At 38.6% G+C, this 17,846-nt stretch overlaps 1 protein-coding gene across 2 annotated transcripts in view; it reads left to right on the forward strand.

Moving 5' to 3' along the window:
* Positions 1-15,468, forward strand: part of DHX15 (DEAH-box helicase 15) — a 47,509-nt gene extending 32,041 nt beyond the window's left edge. For both annotated transcript variants that reach the window (XM_054201991.1, XM_054201992.1), the window contains exons 10-14: positions 870-1,061; positions 4,107-4,229; positions 6,552-6,742; positions 13,505-13,674; positions 14,903-15,468. In XM_054201991.1, coding sequence (XP_054057966.1) covers positions 870-1,061; positions 4,107-4,229; positions 6,552-6,742; positions 13,505-13,674; positions 14,903-15,020 — 794 coding nt within the window. In that variant the 3' untranslated portion in view covers positions 15,021-15,468. The remainder of the gene's footprint in view (positions 1-869; positions 1,062-4,106; positions 4,230-6,551; positions 6,743-13,504; positions 13,675-14,902) is intronic.
* The last annotated feature ends 2,378 nt before the right edge of the window (positions 15,469-17,846 follow it).

Below are 17,846 nucleotides of genomic sequence, written 5' to 3' on the forward strand. Positions count from 1 at the left end.
TGAGGGTTTTTTACTTATCACCTTGATTACACATTCTAATTGTACATCAGTTAACAACTGTATGTAAATAAAATTGGCTAGTGTTTTTAAAGCTGAATACATGTTTTTGGCTCAAACCATAAAGTTAATATGCCTCTCCCTTCTAAGTGTGTTAAATGTTCATATATACTTTAAAAATAACTGGGTTATATTGCTAATGAAAATAGATCAGCCATATATAAATACATCAAAGTTGGTTGTTTTTTCCCCCTAAAATAAAAAATACAATTTATAATCTTTAAGCTTTTAAATAGCTCTACAGAACAATTGCATTCTTTGTGCTGTGTAGCATGTACAATAGCTTAGCAGGAAGGCTTTTGGATTTCCTTTTATTTTTCTTTGTGGGTGTAATACTCACTGTGAGGAATGCAGAGTTAAGAGAATGTGCTTACAGGTTCAAATGTGTAAAAGACTGTAGATATCTAAAGTTTACATGGCTGAGATCTTAGGACTGCATGAATCTATTTTGTATGGAACAAGGGAAAACACATCAGTGGATTGGGTGGGATGTAGTATTACCATGATACGGAGTATTTCACAATGCCACTGCTGCCTGAATTTTGAAAAGCAGTAATCTTCAAATATTCAAGCTTTTGATCCAGTTAAAAGCTCTTCTAAATAAGTTATTTCTCCCTTACCCCCAGTTAATTCATGTCTAGATGTATGTAACTGAATTTGGTAATAATTTTGTGTTTGGAAGTCAGTTGAATGGAGAACAAAAAATAAGATAGCTTACATTAGTCTGTGCTTCCTCATTTTTTGCTTATTCAAAGCAGTTTGATTAATGTGCCTCCCTAAATGTTGTGTTTTTTTTTTTTTTTTTCTTTCAGCTCCTGAAACTCTGATGAGAGCCTTAGAGCTTTTGAATTATCTGGCTGCTTTAAATGATGATGGAGACTTGACTGAGTTGGGATCCATGATGGCTGAATTTCCTTTGGACCCACAGCTGGCTAAAATGGTTATTGCAAGTTGTGACTACAACTGTTCTAATGAGGTCCTATCTATTACTGCCATGTTGTCAGGTAATAGCAGGGAAAGAGATACTAAACAAAATGCAGATCTTCAGTTTGGGGAAAATTTGCGTTTTCCACATCAAAAACGTAAACAATATAAATATTTCTAATCAAATTAGATTTTTTTTTTAACGTCATAATCAATCATTATGGGTGTATGTAGAGACCTTGAAGCTAATGAATAGTAGCGTTAGGAGATTACATGCATAAAATAGTCAAACAATTTGCTCCTAACTTTAGTTAAATGTGTATATATTTGAGTTGGGGATGGGGGGTGGGGTGGAAATCAGGGTAGTGAAAGAGAACTTTCTTTTTAGGCTCGTAGTCAGGACCAGAAATGTTGACTCAACCACTCAGTTTTTAAGGCAGTGAAATCTATTTTGTATTGTGCATTCTTTTGCACTTTGGTAAATCCCAGTATTTCCAAAAGGATTACAGTATAATTTATACTAAATCATAAGCTTGTACATGAAACGATGATACGTTTTTAGTCATTAAGTGGCAAAGCTGAAGAACAGTCGTTTTAACTTTTAAAGGGAAGAAAGAAACTTTGGGGGAGGGTGTATATTTATAAGAATTAATTTGTGTGCACAGCTGTACTTTGCTGCTGTGTTATGTGAATAGCACTGCATCGGAGCAGAGCTGCTTGTCGGGAGAGCTTGATGAGAGAAAAATGTTATCAAGCAAGCCTTGTATTTCATTTCCCAGTTATGTAGAACTGGCTTCATTTTATAGTTAGTAGTCATAGGACAAGCAGCAAGATTTAGTCTGTTATGAAAATGGGGATGTTCTTACTCATAACTACGCTTTCATCTTTTGAGTGTGCTATTTTACCTGGCTCTTCACAATGCAGGTGTACTGGTTACATGCTTAACTCGGTTGAATAGAGAAAAAAAAATGTTTTGGCTAAGTGTAAAACCTGTTTTTTTCAGTTTAGTCTTACAATATATTCATATAAAAGTTTTTAAGAACAAGCTAAAATGTTTGTTGCAGAGTTATGATTGTTCAGACTCAGAGCAGATGGGCAGGGCAGAATCGTAACAATTTTTTTCATTAAATGGTAGGCTTAATTGCGGAGGTGGTGGTAGGTTGGTGCCTGTCTTTCTCTTCCCTTCCCCCCCCTTTCCCCCCAATCTCTACTACAGAACAGTAAGTCTAGTATTTTTATTTATGGTCTTCAACTGATTTGTCTTACTCCTTTTTCTATTTACCTTTTCCCAGACCAAGATACTTTTTTGTTTTGAGGCACAATTAATGTCATGATAAATAAGTTTTGGAAAAAAGAAAAAAAATAAAAGGGATTAATGTATGGGTTGTAACTAAAATTCTGCTCTTAAAAAAACCCTCATAGTCCTAGTATTTGTAAGGACTATTTCACAAAGTAAGCACTTCTTTTTTTCAAGCCAGTGGCATGACTGTAAGTTATGGTGCCTTAAGTCCATATAAAGGTAAAGCTCTGGATAGAAATCCATGTATTAATAGTTCGGACTGAATGGAAAACTAGAAAAGAGCAGAGAACAGCATTGAATAAATAAATGAGCAGGCTAAATGATTGTACTTCATTTTATGAGCCATGGTGTCTTGCTGTGGGGTAGAAAGTGCTACTACTTATTCAAAACAGTGAGTTAAGCCAGTGATAGAATAACTTGAGATTTGCTTTTATTGGTCTGAGTTTGAAGTTAAAATACACTTTATATTATCTCTTTTTTTTTTTTTTGAAATGACCCAAAATACAGGGTGTTTATTTTGACCGTGCATTTCTATTTTCTTTAATGCATTGGTCTTTCTTGATTTCTTACTACGTGATTTTGCTGTTGCAGCGTGTATTTTTTTTTTCTCAAGTTCCGTCCAGTATTCAACTCAACATATTTTTGAAATGTAGTGTTTTGGGGCTTTTATGGGAATTTAAGAATAAAATTCAGTAAAACCACATAACACGCCATGAAAAGGCCCTCATCTGTTAGGGACAGATGAGATGCAAAGAGGTGTTCTCCTGAGATTGGTGGGCTTCAGTTATGAGAAAGCTAATGTAGTTGGAAAAAGATAAAGGATTTGTAGCATCTTACTTAGCATTAATTTTATTGAAATTTAACTACTTAAAAATTACATCCACTTAAAAAACAAAACTGATTTTTTTTTTTCCTCTTGTAGATCTCTATAAAGTAAAGTTCTCTTTTAACTACCTTCAGCATCTTGTGAATTGGTATTGATATTACAAACCTATAAGAATGTTGACAGACCATGAATTAAGTTGGCTGCGATACTATTTGTGGTCTTCGGTAGTCTGTATTTGGAAAGGGAATATTAAAACACTATTTTTGGATTCAAGTCAGTCTGAGTCAGATTTATGTAAGAGAATATAATGATAAAGATCATCACATTGCAATTTTTTAATTTTTTTTTTTTATTTCAAGTAGTGCCAAAGGACGGTTTAACCTTCCACCACTACCGCTACCATCACAACATTTAGACTTATTAATATCGTCATTCACATGTTTGTGTATACCAGTGCTGATAACAATACCATCTGGGGAAGAGGACTTGACTTTACCAGTGCATTCTGTCTAGTAGCAGACTTGTGATAAAACTCGGGTTTATTTAGACTGTGCTAGTGCAGTACGTTTTCAGAACTATCTTCTTCACTCTGTCCATAGAGGCTTTCTGAGAAAGCAAATTTGCAAATAAAGTGTTTTGTTACATGGGGTACTAGCTCCTGGTAGAGCTATCAGCACTGGGTCTTGAACTAAGATCTGTTTAGCCTTACAGTATACATAGGCAATCTTGATGGCCTTCAGACTAGAGATTTTGATGCATTCATATAGTTCTATTAAAATAATCAGGTACTTTGTAGCTTTGAAACCCTCTTGTCTTACAGATGTGGTTAGGTGTTGATGTACCAAATCAAGGTAGTAAACAGTCCAAGATGCAGTTGGAGGCCATCCTGCCCTGCCCTATGCTCTGTGAACTGACCTAGCTAGGCCTTGTTCCTCTATCTGTGAATGCGTGACTCATCGATATGGGCGTTTGTGTTGGGCCCATACCAACCTTGTTTAGTCCCACAGTGTTTTGTTCGCCCCACGGAAGCAAAGAAAGCAGCAGATGAAGCCAAGATGAGGTTTGCCCACATAGATGGAGATCATTTGACGTTGCTGAATGTCTACCATGCTTTCAAACAAAGTAAGTGTTCACCTGTTCTAGCAAAGTTACTTGTAATAATGCTTTGTGCTGCCAGCTTTCATTCCTGGGTTCCAAAGACAGTTGAAGTGATTGGGCTTGTTTTTTGAGACATTCTATTATAATCTTAATTTTGTGTTGTTTTTTTTTCTTTTCCCTAAAGTATGTAAAAGAGATGTTTAAGCACTGCTTTCCCTTTAGGGGGGAAACAAAAACAAAAAACTAGCTAAAAGATCATGTAATAAACTGAGTATGGAATCAAGCCAGGCTTTTAAATCAATGCTGGGTAACCTTGGACAGAAGGAAGTAAGCCTTCCTATAATTAAGAAATATTGGAAGTTTGTTATCTGACATTAATTATAGAAAAATCTGCATAATTGCTTAGTAATTTTTCAGGGAGAGCAGTGCAGAAAATACTCTGAATTTGGAGAAGGATATGTTCCTAGAACCAAAACCTTTCTAATCCTAACTTTTTAATATAGTTAGGAATTCTGTAATAAGGCCTTGGGATGGGTTGAGGGGCAAAGGCGTGATGCATCAACAAGAAGTAACTTAGAGCCATAGGATAGATTTATGTCGTTTACCTCATTTATGTGTATGGATTTTAGGGAAAATGTACTGTCTTCCTCAGCATAGCTGAAGTATATTTTAGCTTGAAAAAGATGGGAATGAACAGGTGAAGCTAGGACTTCTCTTGAAAAATGACTACATAAGTGGCAAACTTTTTTAACAGTGACTTATCCTGGTGATAAGTAAAAAGATTACTCTGAGCTGCCAACCAGGTTAAATTAGGTGCTCCAGTTGCATTTTACTGTAAGCAAACAAAAAAGCAACAGTCTTTTACCCTGAGTAAAAAAACGCGCAACTCGGTGCCCCTTTCTGTTGCAGCTTTGATCGAGAAATTTTCCATTGAAACGTTCTAACACTCTATAATGTGGCAATCCAAAATAAGGGTATCTTCAGAGTAAGAGTCCAAACAAAAGTATTAAAAACTGCTTAAAACAATAGCTGAGAAGCTTCTACTAAATACTTGAGAACTGGAGACATCTGTTGCTTGTGTTTTCTGTTAGCTTTTTAGTTTAGGATCCAGTATGTCTTGCAGATCTTTTGTGCGTGCACATTTCTGGAAGCTGCTGCTTTCATGCTGAGGCTACTGCGGGTTGGAATTATTTGTAGGATAACCTTTTGTTCAGTTCCACTGGGAAATTGAGTAGAATTTCTGGGATTCAGTATCAGAAGACAAAATGGTGCTCCTGTTTCTATCTAGAACAATATAAAACAGTTCTGGGTCCTCTAAAATGCACAGTTCAAATGGCACAGAACATAACATGCTATGGTACTTCAATTATGATTCTACTGTACAGTGTACAAGAGCCTTAGCACTCATAATTTATTATAAATATATTCTGTAAGATAAAGTGCAGAAATAACTTAACCTTTCCTCTGATTACATAATCATCCTTTTTTTTAAGTGGAAATTAAGAATAGTCTCTGTACAAGAGATACTTTAAGTCTTAAATTTTCTTATGGATAGGTTTGGATTATTAAACTGACAAATATTAGAAGAGAATCACTTTAAAAGTAACAGAATTGGTAGGGACATCTGGGTTTCTTGATGTTAAACATGCAGGGTTTTATCCTAACAGAATGGCCTAGGCTTGCTGTCTTAACAGACTTCTCATTAGAGCTATCAACAGTAGAAACAGTCACTTAAGAGTACTGAGTGCCGTTACTGACGCTGTATTTTACAGGTCCCTTACATTTACTCAAACTGCTGTGAGGTGCATCCCACTTCAATATTAGAGAAGTCTGTTTGTATAGCTCTTAACTGTTGTTACTTGAAGGCTTAATTTAAGGAGGATTTGGTTTCTCAAATACAACATAATTATGTACAGTCTTCTTGTGTGTTCACTGCACGCTACATTAAAGATTGTGCAGTGTTCTTTATGTTCAGTTATGTTTTATACTGCAGGTTTGGAAGACTTTTCTAGTTGCAGGATGTGTTTGTTTTGTTTTTTTTAACTGTGTGAAATTTATTGGTGTGGTATCTCAGCAAAACATCACTGATTGTGTGTATATTCTTTTGTTGGTGAGGGTAAAAAAGCTAATTTTCTCTTGCCCTGACCACAGTGCTTCCTGAATAGAAAACAACTATTTATCTAATGCAAGAAATCAACTGATTAAACTAAGAGCTGTTGTCATTTATAAAAGTTTATGGATGTTTTTTCTGGTTCATCTGACTGATCAATTGGTTAGTTGCTGTTTTATTTACTTGTTCTAATTGGACGAAATAATCATTTTTGATTCATGTTTTTAATGTTGCAGATCATGAGTCGGTTCAGTGGTGTTATGACAACTTCATTAACTACAGGTCCCTGATGTCTGCAGACAATGTACGCCAACAGCTGTCACGAATCATGGATAGATTTAATTTGCCTCGTAGAAGCACAGACTTTACCAGCCGAGACTATTATATCAACATAAGAAAGGCGTTAGTTACTGGGTATTTCATGCAGGTATGTGTGTGTTCCTGTAAGGAATGTAGTTCAGTGTTCATGTGACTTCTAATGTTAGTATCGTTGTTATAACTTATCAAAACTTTATGCATGTTACTTAAATTATATATGGCTAACTATATTACCACTTAGTCTTTGTCAGGTTGTTTGGTTATTACTCTAGTACATTCTTTAGTCAAATCTTATTTGGAAGAGAAGTTGTAGGTGATCTTACTAGTGTCAAAATACTGTTTCTGGCATAACCAGTCAGGAATTGACCACTAACTTCTGAATAGCCAAGGAAGTAACTTCATTACAACATTTCAAAGTAACTGCAGAACATGTAGTTTTTAAATTTATTTGTCATCTGATACAAACAGGAGCAGTATAGTTGTATATAAAGTATATGTAAACCTTATAGAAGGAGAATATTTTCTTTTGCATACTTTTTCCATGTTTATATTTCACTTTTAAATGATGTGAGTCACAAGTACTGGAGTACTGGCACAGGTCACTAATCTCAAGTATGCTGTTGGTAACTCCTTTACCTCTTGAAGCAGGATGGTGTGGCAGCCAGTCTCCACTGCTACCTCCTGGATGCTCTGCATTTCATGTTGAGCATGCTTCCAAGCTAGAATGCAGGCTGTGGCTTATTCTTTTGTTGTGGTTTTTTTTTTTCTTTTTGTTATTTTTTGGCATAGTCTCTTTGTGCTATCTTTTTTCTCTTCAGCATTCATCCCTGGGGCTAGAAGAGACCCTCTGGCTCTTGTAGACCCAGGGGTACAGAACCTTTAGTGGGAGTGAATCTTCATCCTCATTGACTCTGGAATGTCGTGATAATGTTTTTCCCAGCAAACGTGTTCTGACACATCTCAGCAATGTCTCTGCTAGAGCCTAATATCTCACTTCTGGAGAGCACAACCTTGTTATCCTTAAGAGGCTGACCAGAGCCCAGGGCGCTTCCTAATTTTTCACTTGAGCTGTGCTCCAGTGATATTTGAGCACAGAAACTTGCCAGTTGTAAAGGGAACCATTGATCAGTGCTGTGCAGCTTAGAATGGCAAGCAGCTTGACAGGCACGCACTTACCACATCCTGACTGGGGCACACACTTGGGTACCGTGTATATTTAAACTCCCCTCCAAGGGAACAGTGCCTTCCCCAGGGCTAAGGCAGCCAGCTAGTCTGTAGCGAAACGTGTTTCTGGATTTTCAGAATACAGGAATATCAATGCCAGCAACTGCATTTCACTGTAATGCAAGTGGAAGATTAAGGCTGTTGGCTGCTTTTAAATATTGAAACGGTTCTAAAGACTGGCTTGCTGTAACCCTTGCTGCAAGGCCAAGCACGCTAGTCGCTCTGTTCAGTCCTTGCTTTGGGGACGTTTTTTCTTCATCTTTCTTGGAGGACGCTTTAGTACACATTCCCACCTACACCTTTAACTCTGTTGGGCCCCAGCTGGCTGAGGCAGGTCTGATTGCCACAGTTGCGCTTTTGTTGGGCAGAGTACCCTATGGCTTCCTTCATTTGCCTGGACCTATAGGACGTCGTGCCCTTGGAAGTTTGTGTGCTGTCAGTTTGGTTAATGTTACTCAGCATGAAACTCTTCCTCTAAGAGATGTCTTCCTGCTGTGGATGTGGAACTGCACTGTTGGTGTAGATTGCTTTTTGGTCTCTACTGCTCGGGAATTGGAGATCTGACTTTGTATTTTTGCTGTGACTGGAGTAGTAGGCTCACAGAGATGAAAAGGAAAGCCTTTCCATAAGTCTCGTCAGGCTTCCATGGTCAATAGGTTGTTTAGCACCCTGTCGCCCAAAATGCCGAATTGAACTTTTGGGCTGAATCAAGAGATAGTTATGGCAGGCCTGTTTGAAGGCATTTGGAGATGAAGCTATTTCTCTTCTCCTTCTAATAGTTTCTCTTCTCCTTTGTTGTGTTTGAGTCAGTTTTGAGTTTCTTTCACTCTTTAACCTCCATGATAGTGTGATACCCATTTCACCTTGACTCTGAACCTTCTCTCATGAATTCCGTGTTGCTTTGAGTCACTTTCAGTAGAAAACTTACAAATACTTATAAAAACTTATAAATACTCAAAAGAGATGTTAGTTACCAGTAGCTGAAGTGCTTAATGTAGTCTGTATGCACACTGTATTCTGTCGAAGCAGTTTTTCAGGCTCTGGCATTTGGGGACTCTTGTTCAGAAAACCTGAGTAATGAAATGCATACATCATTCTTTGTCTTCTTAGTACCGAACATACATGGAATTCCAAGTCTGAGCACTTGCAAAGTGTATGCATGTAATGTAGATAGTCTCTGCATGTCAAGTGCTAAGGTCTATGGGCAATACATAGCAGAAGTTGATTTTTTCAAACTCTTTAAAAATGCAGTGTGAAGTGGAAAAAACTGTAGTAGCCACAGTTCTAAAATATTTCTCATTGACTGCATTGTTTTCTACTTTGCTAATTGCCTAGTGTCCTAAAAACAATCATAAAATTTTACAGTAGAAATTTCTGTACTAATAAAGACCTGTGGTTGGTCGATGTCAGTGCAGGCCTGTATTAACTATTGAAGTAGTACTAATTATGTAATTAGTAATAAGTACTGTAAATTTGCCTGCCTTCAGTTGTGTGTCAGTGACTGATAAATGTAGAATTTCTGCTGGTAACAAATCATCTTTTTACCCTTCATATTTAAATAAAAATTTGAATTCTAGTAAATCTGCCATAGACAAGCAAAAGGGAATAGTAAAATAGTTTAAAACTGCCAACAATTCTGTGTGTAGAAGAACTTCTGGAAGGATAGATGTTGACAAGAAGTGAAGTGTCTTATAATATCTTTGTGCTATGTCCCTGGTTTCTTCTAGTTTTTATAACGGAAGACTTCTTTGCTTTTTTCAGTGACTGTTTCTGTATGACCCATTAGAATATGTGAAGTATATATAAAATAGAGGAAGAGTGATGCTTGCAAAATCACTAAGAAACTCTCATTGAAAATAAAATACATCAGAGAAATACTGATTTCTCACTACTTTAGTGCTAGACGTATCCTGTCTTAAGAAGTGAGAGGGACTGGAAAATTGTACAACTTAAACACAATTGGAATTTGGCATAGGTATAGATGATTATTTGCTCAACAGAAGTAGAAAAAACTAAGCTTATCACTTGTAAAGTGTTAATAGATGTGTAGCTGAAATAACTGTATGGTAAAGACTAAGCAAAAATTATTATACTACAGGAAGTTAGCTAAGGAAACTGTTGAATTGGAAAAGACAAGCAAATGCCAGACTATCTTAAAGATGGGTCATTTTCCTCAGCAATTTTTTTTTGAGACAGATATTACCAGTTGTCCTGAACTGAGGTTTTTATCATTGTATTTCCACTCTACTAGTGAAGGCAGAACAAGAATTGGTAGTTGAAAATTTAAGTCAGAATGTAAAGGTGGAAAATACTACAGTATGTGGTAGAGCCACCACTGTCTTGTGGTGTCTTTTTTGGAAGATGTGGCTTGGTCAAACACAGCATATATGAGGGTCACTACAGAGGATGAAGTTAAATGGCCTGTGCTATACAGGAAGTTAGATGTCAGATGATTAGACTACTAATTAAAATCTCATTGTTGCTGCTACGCAGTCTTTGATTTGTGTATAGAATAATACATATGTTGAAGTCTTTACAGAATCGGGCTCCTACACGAATACGATGGTAATAAAATAAACCTATGACACGAAGGTCGTCACCAGTGCATTTAATGGTATTCGTTTTGCCTTTTAGGAATGCAGAAGAACAGTTTAAAACTTTGTAATAGCTTCAGAAACCGTTGCGTGCTCTGCAAGCAGAAATTGCAGAAACCCAAGCAACTGACACTGCTCTTTGGTGCATGCTAGCATTCTTTTTTCTAAAAGACAGACAAGAAAGAATAATTTCTCTCAACTGTCTGTCAAGACTAGCATGACAGAATTTGTAGCCTTAAATCTATAAAAAGGTTGGATCTTGTGATACTGGTCCTGCTTTTGCCCTTTTATAAGTGCATTTGTATGTAGTGTCTGACACGCGTGACTAAAGACCCCTGGTTGGGGCCTCCAGGTTCAATTATGTGATAGATAATAAATAAGCACAAGCACACTTAAAATTTCAGAGGAGGGTGTGTCATTCTTAATAAAATTGTGACATCTTTGAAACCTCTATTACTAGAACTTAAACTAAACCCTTTTCCTATGGTGGCATGTGCTATAGTGGCCACTGTTCCCATGTGAGTTTGTCTCTAAATTATGATTATAATTGTCTCTAAATCATCAGCAGGTGGGCTTTGGTGGTCTGCAGAGTAACCTGTGGCAGAGATGCATGGGCTGGCTTGGCTCTTCCTGATCCTTTTAGTCATGTCTGTGTAGCTCCTTATGTTGTGTAGTCAATAGTGTTAATAGCTTTTTCCTCCATTTGCAGCCCCCTTCTTTGTTCAGGTAGCCTAACTCACAAATGTTTTATACTGATACATGACAGATTCCTTGATCTCAAGGTTAAAGTGTGTTTCCTAGTATCTTGCTTACTACCATTACTCACTGAAAAATGAACCTGTTTCATAGATGTGCTTTGTATGATTCTGTGATTTCTCCGGAAGCTCATGCTTTTTTGCTCTGAAAAACATGACAGATCACAGAGTGGTTGAGTTGGAAGGGTCCTCTGGAGGACATCTGGCTCTGCCACCACGATGCTGTATTTCACAGGCGCTGGAATTGGTTGTATGCCAGGGGTTCAAAGGAGCATAAGTGTATATGCTGCCTCCCGTGTGTCCCTCTTCACTCCCTTATGTCAGCCTTGGTGCTTGCCTGTGCCCATTGTAAATTCTTTGAGCACAGTGATCTGGCAGGCCGCTTACACCAACAGAGAAGAAGCAGATTTGGCTGTGTCAGCTCTGCTGAAACTGCTTGGGCCAGGAGGGAGCAGGAAAACCTAGTAGCTGACTGTTAGCTCATTGCTGCTTGCTGTGGAGCCATAGCTTCTCTGTGCATATTTCGTGATAGAGTGTTGCCATTACTGAACCTGAAATTCTTTACCAATCTGTTTGATAAGAAGCATAGAAACCTCAAAATAGGATAAGTAGCTGGATGTTAGCTCAGGTTCTGCCATGTGTTATAGGAAGAACAGAAACAGATAAAGCATCCAAATATTTTTGTATGCATGCTTTACTTTTGATCTGAAAAATGAAATTGATTTAAAAAAAACAACCCCACCACCAAAATATCCTTTGAAAAAACTAAAGAAACCAAAACAAACATAATCCCGCAGCAACATATGTGCTGTGGTTGTGCGAGGTCTGTGACAGATGAGTGTCTAGTCTAGTCTGGTTTGCAGCTATACTGCTATTTAATTTTGTAAATGTTGGATTGAGTTGGATGAAATTAAGCCTAAATCATTACAGACAACACACCGTTAATCTCCACTTTAAAAAGCCTCCGTTGGCTCCCCAGACTTGAAATAAAGTAGTAGTGTAATATCTAAAATCTTGGGTGAAAAGATTTGCAGGCTGTTGAAATACTTTGTTCCACTCCTAAAACATGTTCTGGATATTAATGTCATAAAATATAAAAGGGAAGCCCACTCAAAATAAGTGATTTGTTACTGAAGAGGTATTCTGAAAATGTGAGACAGCTATTGCTTTAGAAGTCCTGGGATTTTAATCTAATAGATGGAATTGATCTTTGACTAGGCAAAAAAAAAAAGAAAAAGATAAAGGTGAGATATACCTAGGAATGAGGAAAAAAAAAAAAAAAACCCAAAACAAACCAACAAGGAAGTATGTAGTGTATAATAAAGGAAAGCAGCTAACGATGATGTGATTAAAAATGTGTCTTTCGGACATTGTCCATCCTGCTTAATCTTTTTTGCAGTATTTTTCTGTGTGTATATATTTGTAATGAAATAAGTACTGAGGTCATCTTGAATTACCAGTATCAAAAGGTTAATTTTAGTTACCTGTTCTGTTAGATTACCTGTTCTTATAGAGGGTATCCTTCTAAGGATAACTGTCTGCTTTACCAAATCTTAATGAGGTAGATATCAGAGCATCTCAGTGAGGTAGGCATTATTCCCTTTCATAGAGCAAGAAGCTTGGTCAGAGAGAGGTTAATTGATTTTTACCAAGGTCACAGCAGAAGCGTGTTGCTGAACCTACATTTTCCAGCTCTGAAGCTCATGCTGTAACAAGACTGTTCTTATTTCTGACATACTAAACTTCCCATTCTTACTGGACCGACATATTTTTTTTCCAGGCCTGCTATGTGAGAGGATTTGGAGAATTAATACGTGCATTGGTAAAATTACTGCTGAAACACTGCACTAATACAAACTTGAGAGGATGATAACGTTGTGGCTTACCGGTCTCACGGTAGCTACTGCAGTGAAGTGCTTGAAGCAGGTGTCTGTAGTAGACCACAGTTGACTTTGTTGATGTTACAAACCTGTCCAATAGATATTCCCTTCCAGTACCTTCTGTTTGCATTGCTTTTGTTCTAATAATGATTCTTCTCTTTGGGGTGACAACTATTTTTATATGTCGCTGGAATTGTATATTGGAATATACATTTACCATGGCAGTTAGCAAAACATCTGGCATCTTGATTGTGTCTATAAAAAAACCTGAATAGTTGAAGTGGCCAAGTCATGTACCAAATTTAGATGAGGTTTGAAAGTTGGGATGGTATATTTTGCATAAAACACTTAACAGTCAGCTTAAAATTGCTTAATTTAAAAATTGCTTGTGGTAATGAAATAATGTCTTTTTACTTAGGTGGCACATTTGGAACGAACAGGGCATTACTTAACAGTAAAAGATAACCAGGTGGTGCAGTTGCATCCCTCCACTGTTCTTGATCATAAACCGGAATGGGTGCTCTATAATGAGTTTGTCCTTACAACAAAGAATTACATCCGGACATGTACAGACATCAAGCCAGAATGGTAAGCCAAAAGTCTTAACACTGTTGTGACCTACTGTAAAGCTCTTGTTTCTCTTTTTCCTTTTTTAAATTGAGATGATTCCTTTCACTTCTCCTGAAGCTAATATTACTGCAATGGTTCGGGTGACGGCAATGGCATGGACTTGAGGTCTTGTAGACAACTAAAGGTTTTCTTTGTGGGTACTTGTTTCTGTTTGTGGGAGTTGCGTGTAAAACTGGGATGCCCAGGCTCTGTATGCAGTGCGCAGAGAAGATCCTTGACTTAAAACCAGTTGCTTTAGTAAGCCTGTTGGGAAGGAGCAGCTTGGAGATGCTAGGCTTGGGGATATGTCCTAGCACCCACTCGTGTAGCTAAGTTAAGAGATACTGGTAGATCCCTCTGTTCTCAAGCTCTCTTGGCAGTAGGTGTCTGTAACTTTTTTGAAGGATCTGAACAGGGACTCAGTGCTTTCTTAAAATATGAAGGAAAGAGGTGGTAATACTGGTACAACCTGCTATGTCTTAACATTTATTAGTCAGTAGAGTGCAGATCAAGGAGGTTAGAGGCCTGATCCTCAGCGGACAAGCAGAGATCTGCATCGTCTTGCCCATCTTTAAGGTTGTACTTAGACTGCTAAGTTGTAAGCTCTGGGGATGTGGGAGGCTCTTCGACTGTTGTTGAAACTGTGCTGTTACGCAGAAAGAGTTTAGAGATTCGTAAGCCAGAAAACATAGCATGTGTACATTATCCATAGTATTCTAATGGAAAATATGTGTTTGAATCCTTCCTCAGAAATCTTCTTGTGAACAAGCTGTGTATTGCCTAAAGCAGGATCCTAGGGCCTTGGTTGTGTTTTTGAGCTTCAAACAGCTAAGGCTGAACTGTACTCCTGCACAAACTGATTTTTAGGTGGGCTTCTGTGGCTTGTGGTCTTTGACATTAAGCAGCAGGTCTGACTGTGGGCTGCTGTGGCGTGTCCTGAAGCAGCAGTGCGGGTCCGTCAGGGACGTGGGGTTGAATGGGAGCGTCTCCCTAGACTAGTGAGGACTTTTTTGCTTTGGACTTGGGCGCTCGCACAGGATGGAACTGAGATGTAAATGTGTGTGCGTGTGTGTAAACTTTCATTAATCTTAGAATCGCAGAATGAGCTGAAAATAAGGGATAATCCTTTTTTCCCTAAGTTGCAGAATTTCTGTAGGATGCATCTTAAAGTTTGAGTATTAGTAACGAACTTCTCCTTTTTTGACAGGCTGGTGAAAATTGCCCCTCAATATTATGACATGAGCAATTTTCCACAGTGTGAAGCAAAGAGACAGTTGGATCGCATCATTGCCAAACTTCAGTCCAAGGAATACTCACAGTACTGAATTTATGCTTTGAACTGAAGTTATTCAGAGGACAGCTTTAAGAGATGAAAGGATTCAAAGTTCAAGTTGTGCTCTTCACTTTGGTTCAATAATGGCCTTTATTTGAAAGCTTTTTAATTTTTCTTTACAGTAAATATTCCATTCTGATTTCATAAATTAAACATTTATGCCTCCCTTTTGTGTTGACACTGTAGCTCATACTGGAAAAGCTGATCAATGTTTTGCAGTTTATTGAAAGTAGTTCTATATATAACAATGTTATAAGCATTTCTTTAGAAATGGTTGAAAATGCTTCTAAAAATGTGATTATCGACCATGGTATGCATGATCGTTGTAATTGTTGACATTCCTTTTAGAAGTTGTGAAATGTTACAACTTGTGCTTATGTAGACACAATCTTCGGCTTCAGTACAAAGGTACTGACTTCAATAAAGTCTATTTATACTAATTTTGTGCCACAGTATGTCAGTATTTCTATTGTTTTGATCAAAACATGAGAAGCCATTTAGTCTCCCCTTTAAACTGCTGTTTATTGACATGGCAGTAGTTTAATATTTTAATATTAAAAGTGCGGATGCTTAAGCAGCACAATTATGGTGACATCAGTATAATACATACAATGTCGATCCCTTGCAAAGTTGTTTGAATTATGTAGGAAGTTGTTTTAAAAATGAAATGCATGCAGAATTTTTTTGGAGAATGCTTTCTTCAAACATACTCCTAGATATTTCTTGGACAGAACTGTAGTAATATGTCCTGTAAAGTGAAGTGTCTGTGGCCAGTTAGAAATTACCCTGCTGGGCAACGTTCAGGTGCAGCGTAAGATCAACACAAATAATGCCATAAGTGACACTGTAGGTAAAATTACACTGCACCATTGTAGTTTTGTAGTGATTTTTAGTGAAATACGACTTGACAGCATTGTCAGTTTGGGAAAGCTAATCCCATGTGGAATTTATACTAAGATTTGATCAGAGGGCTGGAGCACCTCTTCTGCAAGGACAGGCTGAGAGCATTGGGGTGGTTCAGCCTGGAGAAGAGGAGGCTCTGGGGAGACCTTATTGTGGCCTTTCAGTGCTTAAAGGGGGCCTACGGGAGAGATGGAGTGAGGCTTTTTCCCAGGGCCTGCAGTGACAGGACAAGGGGCAGTGGTTTTAAACTGGCAGCGGGTAGGTTTAGATTGGACATGAAGAAATTTTTTTGCCACGAGGGTGGAAAGACACTGGAACAGGCTGCCCAGAGAAGCTGTGGATGCCCCATCCCTGGAAGTGTTCAAGGCCAGGCTGGATGGGGCTTTGAGCAGCCTGGTCTAGTGGGAGGTGTCCCTGCCCATGGCAGGGGGTTGGAACTAGACGATCTTTAAGGCCCCTTCCAACCCAAGCTATTCTATGATGTTCTGATTTCATGTATTTGGTCAGATGTGAGTTTTTCCTCTCCCTGGAATACGCTGAGATTTGGTTCCTCTGGTAAAGAGAAGCTGAAGCAGCATTGGCTGAAACAGGCTCCCCCAGAAGGGGAGCTGTGTGCTGTCGTGCTGTAAGGCTGAAGCAAAAATAGATTATGCTTGGAGAGCTGGCAGCTATCCTCAGTTAGACTAATCCTAAGCACTGATGTTTGGGGTATCCTATTTAAATTGTAGCAGTTGGCTACAAAATTATTTGGAATCAAGTAATTTGAGGATTCTTGCCCAATTTCAACTTCTTTTTTTTTTCTGAACTGACATTTGTATGATGGGGAGTGGAGAAGTTTTGAGAATTTTTTTTTTTATGTTCGCAATGAAAACAGTATTGTGAAGGAAAAATGTCTGAAAGTGAAAATTTGAGTGAATTTAGAATAAATAGTGGGACTTGTGAGTCTGCCCCAAGTTTGATGAACAAGTGAGGGAGCGAGGGATCTCCCCCACTTCAGGCAGTGTGGGATGGGTCTGGACTCTTCTGCCCTGTGAAAGAGTTTTGAGTAGGAGGGAGGGAGGTTGACTCTTCATAAAATGTTGAACTGGATTAAGTTTTCTGATTGCAGTTAGAATTAAAGCAGAGGGATCCTGAACAACTTTAAGCAATTTGATTTCAACCTAGTATTCACAAACACACAAGTGTTTGTTCTACAAACTCCTGCTCTAGGATAACCGCGGTTCAGTCTGCAGGGCTTCACCTGGCTTGCTGATCCTCCTTCTGGGGGGCAGAGGGGGCTACTTTGTGCAGTGCTGAAAAATGGCTGCTCCCCAGGTAAGAATTTCTCTAGTGCTTGTGTGCAGCCTTCAGCTAAATGGTGTAGAACCACCTTCTGTACGACTTTCCTTCGGTATGGCAAGGTCCACGAAGGCAGCCAATTCCCAGCGTGAAATCCCTTGAGGACCCCAGAACCAGCTGGCAGAAGCTGCAGTAGTGTTGGTGCTTGCGAACGGGGGAGCAGATGGCTACGGCTGTGAGTGGAACTTGACATGGGAGAGACTTTGGCCTGGTTTGCTTTTTTTTTTTTTCCTGTTTTTTTAATTGTCATAGCCACAAACTCAGCTTGGGCTGTGACAGCCAACCTGGGATCTTTCACTCTCCTCTTGTCTTTGCCACCAGGAATGCAAATACTACAGGCCAAATTAATGTCCTCTGACAGCTGTGCAACCCTGCCATCTTCCAATTAAGTCTGTGACACCTGTGCAGTCCACCTAAATAAAGGCACTGGGGTGCACCGGTGTCACTGGCTTAATTGGAAGGCTGTCGGGTGTCCCAGCTGTCATCAGGGACAGGGCAGGCCCAGCGTCCTCTCCCTGCCCTGGCAGTGGGAATGTGAGCTATGGGAAGCGGCTCGGCTGTTGGGATCTCACTGGGA

The sequence above is a fragment of the Rissa tridactyla genome, chromosome 5, assembly GCF_028500815.1.
Source record: "Rissa tridactyla isolate bRisTri1 chromosome 5, bRisTri1.patW.cur.20221130, whole genome shotgun sequence".
NCBI classification, from domain to species: domain Eukaryota; kingdom Metazoa; phylum Chordata; class Aves; order Charadriiformes; family Laridae; genus Rissa; species Rissa tridactyla.